Consider the following 5,000-nt stretch of genomic DNA (forward strand, 5'->3'; position numbering starts at 1 on the left):
TGATCACATTTCTACACAGAGAAACCGAAAAACAAGCAGAATTTTGCAAACTTGAGATTAGTGGAGGGAACACCATACTATTGTCGCCGCAACATCTGATTTTTAGAAAACGAAATTCTTCTTCCGTGATTTCTGCGATATTTGCTTCCGAAATTGAACCAGGAGATCTAGTTTCGAATGGGAGTTCCTCTTTCTACGAAGCAGTGACGCGAGTAACCATGGTAATGGAGAAGGGCGTGTACGCCCCGTTAACATCGCAAGGCACAATGCTTGTAGATGGAGTATTGGTGTCGTGTTACGCCAGCTGGCCTTCCCATGATACAGCGCATTTGGTTATGGCGCCTCTAAGAGCCTGGAAGTGGTTGGCAAATTACTTCGTGTTGCCTACAATGTTAATGGAAAATGGACCTGAGGCAGATGAAATTTCGTGGTATGCTCTAATTCTCATGACACTGACCGGTATGTTTAACTAAAACGCTCATGACAATAGGTTCGGTAGAATTCCATTCACGCTGGTGGTCTTGCATTCCTGTAAAATCTGGAGGCTACTTCCGACGATGACACTGCGAAGTGAATATTAGGACGGACTTGAAGGACGCAAACTACAGTGAAGGAGCGACGGGGAATGGAGCGTAAAAATAGCCAGGAGTAACGGATGATTAGAAGGATGACGAAGTCCAGTAGGCGATATATTCGTCTCACTCTGGGTAAAATGCTTAACCAAGTTCGTAAGATGTCTCTTCTTTTCGTCACAACTTGCTTCAAGGAATCGGATATAGACAGAACCCAGGTACGAGGTTGTGCCCCCTCCCCCCTCCCCCCCCCCCCGGGCATCTGGACTCCACTGGTTCCAGTTTAGCCGCGTTGGGAAAAAAAAAACCCGCGAACGCAAATCACACTTTTGAACAAAAGGAAGAGTTTAATACTCAGGTTGAAATTATTCCCAAAAATTGATACCGTGGAGTATGATTTGAGAAAAATTGTTTTGCAAACAAAGACGTCCGCCAAGGAACAGGGTTTCAAGAAGCACGACCTCTGTTAACATGGTTCGAAAGTTATAAAAAGAGCGTATAAAAAAAAAAGTTCGAAGTTTTATGCTGGTTGGATAAAACAAAACGTCCTTCATCCTCGCGCCTTTTTAATTGCGATGTCCCTCAACGTGCGTGAATTTCGCTAACATCACAGTCGAGGTTATTCACAGTCTAGTGTATTATTTAAAAATTACTGAATCCACGAACGCACGTTGGGATATAAAGTTGGTTAAGGAGTCCATCAATCACACAAGCGTAATGGACTATTGGTTGACAACAATCATCTCACATCCAACAAGCGTGAGAGGAATAATTGTTTTCTTAAAAAGGCCCACAAATTAAGGATGTCTTCCCTGTTTTATTTTGTAAAAGCAATAAAAACCGGATGCGTAGTTACTGATATTTGTAGAGCATGGCATTAATAGTATTAGTGTACACCAAAACATTGGATAGCATTTTTGAAACCACGCTCTCTGGTTGGCTACTCAAACACCGTATATCTTTTACCATTCACCTCCGAGCAACTAGCGCGGGATTTGCGGCCGAAAATATTGTAATCGTTTCAGGACTAAAAACGAATTAAAATCATCATTTTGTCAGTGTTATATCCGTTATCTCAGTGTTTTAGTATATGCTGAAACAACTATTCACATCAGTGTTGGTGGCTAGTGGTGAATATCCTCCACTAACAACCTCCATTTCGGTGAATAGTTGTTACCAGAAACCCATAAGGGTTGAAACGTGTAACACGCGTTCACAGCTTCCGAATATTCAGTGCGAACTGATTGGTTGAATGTTTCAGTGCTAAGTACCATATTTGGAAACCCCTCGCTGTTGTTGTTCCAAATATGGTACTTAGCAAATTGAATATTCGGAAGCTTGTTTCCCAGCACACAAGGGGCCGTTACACGTTTCAACCCTTATGGGTTTCTGTTGTTACTTATTCCATAGTATTTTCACGCGACGAAAGTGGAATACATTTGCTGAGTATTGTGAAATGAGATGATCAAGTTTAATTTGAACTCAAAAGTATCCAAACCTCTTCAAGTACGGTAGAGGATATTAGAGAACGCATCGAATTTGCCGTCAAAGGAGAGGACAAGGGAAGGTTGTTGCTTTCCAAAAACCATCAAAATCCTTCCATTTTAGCTTTTCAGTTCTTTTTTTGATAACTTAACCTAAGCTGATTTGAAATGAGATCTCTTTCGTTGAGTTAGGGAAACAGTAAAGCCTGGCGTGTGCCGTTTGCCTTGAAGGCAAGTTCTTCACCATTAAAACCTGCAGAAGACAGATAGTTCAAATTTCTTTTTTTAATCCACTTGCAGAAACATAACAGTAGATGTATTCACATCTTCAGTGTACATTACTGGTATTCTAAAAAAAACTGCTCTGCAAACTTCATGAGCCTCTATTTTCCAGATCTTTGACTTTGTAAATTCGGACAAGCCAGTGTTCGGTGGTGTAAGCTTCCTCAAGCACATCAAGTTCGAATTCCTACAAGAGAAAAAATGGCGTACAGATTGTCTGAATAGACAGGTTTTAAAGTAGTTGATCTTGGTTTTCACGTTTATGCCGTTCAAGTTGAAAGCCCGTTTAAGTCCCGGATATACCTTCTAGCTTTATTGTCGATGATTACTCGGGCATACTCGGGGAAAAATCCCAATGATCCGAAGAGGAACCTATGACCTTCAGATTCAACAGAGTAATCAGACTCGCGCCGCATCCCAAGAGTGGTAACGCATTCGAACAAGTAATCGCCGGGTAGATCATAAATTACACTTGCCGGGCTTCGAATTCACTATCTTCTTCGTAAAGTTATAGTGATCTCATATCTAGTAAAACACGTCAACAAACGTGAAATGCAAGCGCAGAAACAAAGTCTCAAGCGGGAAAATAAGAAATTTCTCATTTCTTGGGTTGTAGTAACTACCGGTGAATTCTCCTTCGTTTGTAACTGCCTCTGCACGTGGGATGGCACCATCATTAGACGAAATAAGCCTGCTTGATCTTTTCTAAACATTACCATAATATTGAACAGGCAAGTTAACCTTAAACACTGATAGCATTTCCCTTTGTCACGGGCACGAGATACTTTCTTCACCACAAAAAAAAAAAGAAGATATTTTGGAATAAATACCTTATTCCCGATTTCTGCGTTTCGCACACGATCGTAACCAGTCGGTTTTCCTATAAACAAAGATGAAAAACACTATAAAACAGTTTTATTGCGACCGAGCGTCAAAAACTCAAAGCCCAAGGTTAAAAGTTTTAACAAGACAGTTAAAATAGCCAATCGTGACGTGAGATTTTTCCCGCCTTTAGCAGCCGAGCGTTAATGGCGGAAAAACGAGTTCGAGAAACCACTGTTGGTTCTGCTTGCCTTTGATTGGATGGGAATTTATCGCGAACTTTTTATACCAATCACCAAGCGCAGTAATTCCTATCCGAAACATTCGCAAAATTTGGTTTCTACATGCGACTAAAAGCCGCCCATAAGCAAGAACAAGTGCCACAAAATCTTAACCATGGAGGGACGGGTGGTAGGGTTGATAAAACACGCCCTGAACTCACCCTGCTCAGTGTAAACGGACCCGAAGCGGTAGTAACACATTTTGTACATAAGACAATTGAGGAGGACTTGAGAACCGCCCTTGTCAATACGAAACTCTCCAGTGGCAGTGTAGTAATCATGTTCCTTGATGTGCCGGCCCTTCTCCGTGCTACCGCCAATGCGAACCATCCACAAGAACTTGTTGATATCTGGAAAAAAAGCACATTGGTCAGCGATATATGCGCACACATCAGTCGAAGCTCTTTCTTACACGAAGACACGCCATATAAAGGAATAACTCCGTTCGGTTCTTTGCTTCAGTTTCAATTCGCCCATCATCCAAGACGGCTGTTAACAGTCACACTAAGAAGAGCGCCGGAGGTTTCCAGAAGAAGAAAGAAAGCAAATTCTTACTGATAGCAAACTCGCGGTCTATTATTTTGCAAATTTTCGAAAATTTACAAGCAAGGTATTTGTATGTACACATCACGATCGAGAGTTGTGGGGCAAAAGACAGAAAGCAACAATTTATGAGAATAATAGTTTGTTGTTTACAAAGCGTTCTGGAGTTCAATCATTTCGAGATTTGAACCAGTAGAATCCACCTGCAACTTCACGCCCAAACGTCACCGCCGACGACGGCGTCGGCATTGACAAATAGGGAAATTACGATACGACGACGACGACGACGATGCTTGCGAAAACGCCGCAAAACAATGGACTTAAGGACATTCGCGCCCATTGCTACTGCGCATTTTTTCGCGCATGTCATGCATGTGCACGTCATGCATCGCAGACCATGAAGGCAAACAAACATGGCAACGAGCCAGTGTTTGATCCTCGCTCGGGCAAAGGGTCGCTTGTGGACCCAGGTCTTCTCGGAAATGTCACGCAATGACGTGACAGTGCGAATAGACAATCGCTTTGAGAACTTCGCAGCGATTTTACCCTCTTGAATGCTCCGTGACCTCCATTTTTCTTTCCGTAGATCACTTCCTTTCCTGATTTTGTCCATTTTAACAAAAAAAATAATAAATCTGTACGTGAGAAGTTACAAATATTTCGCCGTCTATGCTCTTTCTTTGACTAGTATGCATCGTTTTTCAACGTCTATTTCACCTCAGAAAAAGACATCAGCTGCAAAGTTTATTTAGTTATATTATGTACGTTGAATTGAGTACGTTTACCTGATCTAAATTTCACTAATGTAGCTTTTTTATTGCTGTCAGTTGTAAGCTGAGATCGTCTTAAAGTAACGCAATCTTCTAAAAGTGCACCTCATGATCTCGAAAACGAGCTCGGTGACCCCCCATTTTTTTTTGGCCTTTTTGGCAAAAGTATATCATTACCTTTCTGCGTGGCAAGTTTTAAAAAAATCTGTAAGTGGGAACATTTTGGTCGCGAACGTCCTTAATGAA

The 5,000-nt window shown here is 41.7% G+C and overlaps 2 protein-coding genes across 2 annotated transcripts in view; one reads left to right on the plus strand and one right to left on the minus strand.

The window, feature by feature from the left end:
• The window catches only part of LOC138033363 (tiggy-winkle hedgehog protein-like), a 7,060-nt gene extending 6,326 nt beyond the window's left edge, over positions 1–734 (plus strand). The window contains exon 5 of the mRNA XM_068881103.1: positions 1–734. This exon is cut by the window's left edge and continues 162 nt beyond it. Coding sequence (XP_068737204.1) covers positions 1–473 — 473 coding nt within the window. The 3' untranslated portion in view covers positions 474–734.
• Positions 735–2,323: 1,589 nt separating this feature from the next.
• LOC138033545 (dolichyl-diphosphooligosaccharide--protein glycosyltransferase subunit STT3A) overlaps positions 2,324–5,000 on the minus strand; it is a 26,218-nt gene continuing 23,541 nt past the window's right edge. The window contains exons 14-16 of the mRNA XM_068881313.1: positions 3,603–3,791; positions 3,169–3,218; positions 2,324–2,525 (exon numbers count right to left, since the gene is read on the minus strand). Of these exons, the coding sequence (XP_068737414.1) occupies positions 2,430–2,525; positions 3,169–3,218; positions 3,603–3,791 (335 nt within the window). The 3' untranslated portion in view covers positions 2,324–2,429. The remainder of the gene's footprint in view (positions 2,526–3,168; positions 3,219–3,602; positions 3,792–5,000) is intronic.

The sequence above is a fragment of the Montipora capricornis genome, chromosome 14, assembly GCF_036669925.1.
Source record: "Montipora capricornis isolate CH-2021 chromosome 14, ASM3666992v2, whole genome shotgun sequence".
NCBI classification, from domain to species: domain Eukaryota; kingdom Metazoa; phylum Cnidaria; class Anthozoa; order Scleractinia; family Acroporidae; genus Montipora; species Montipora capricornis.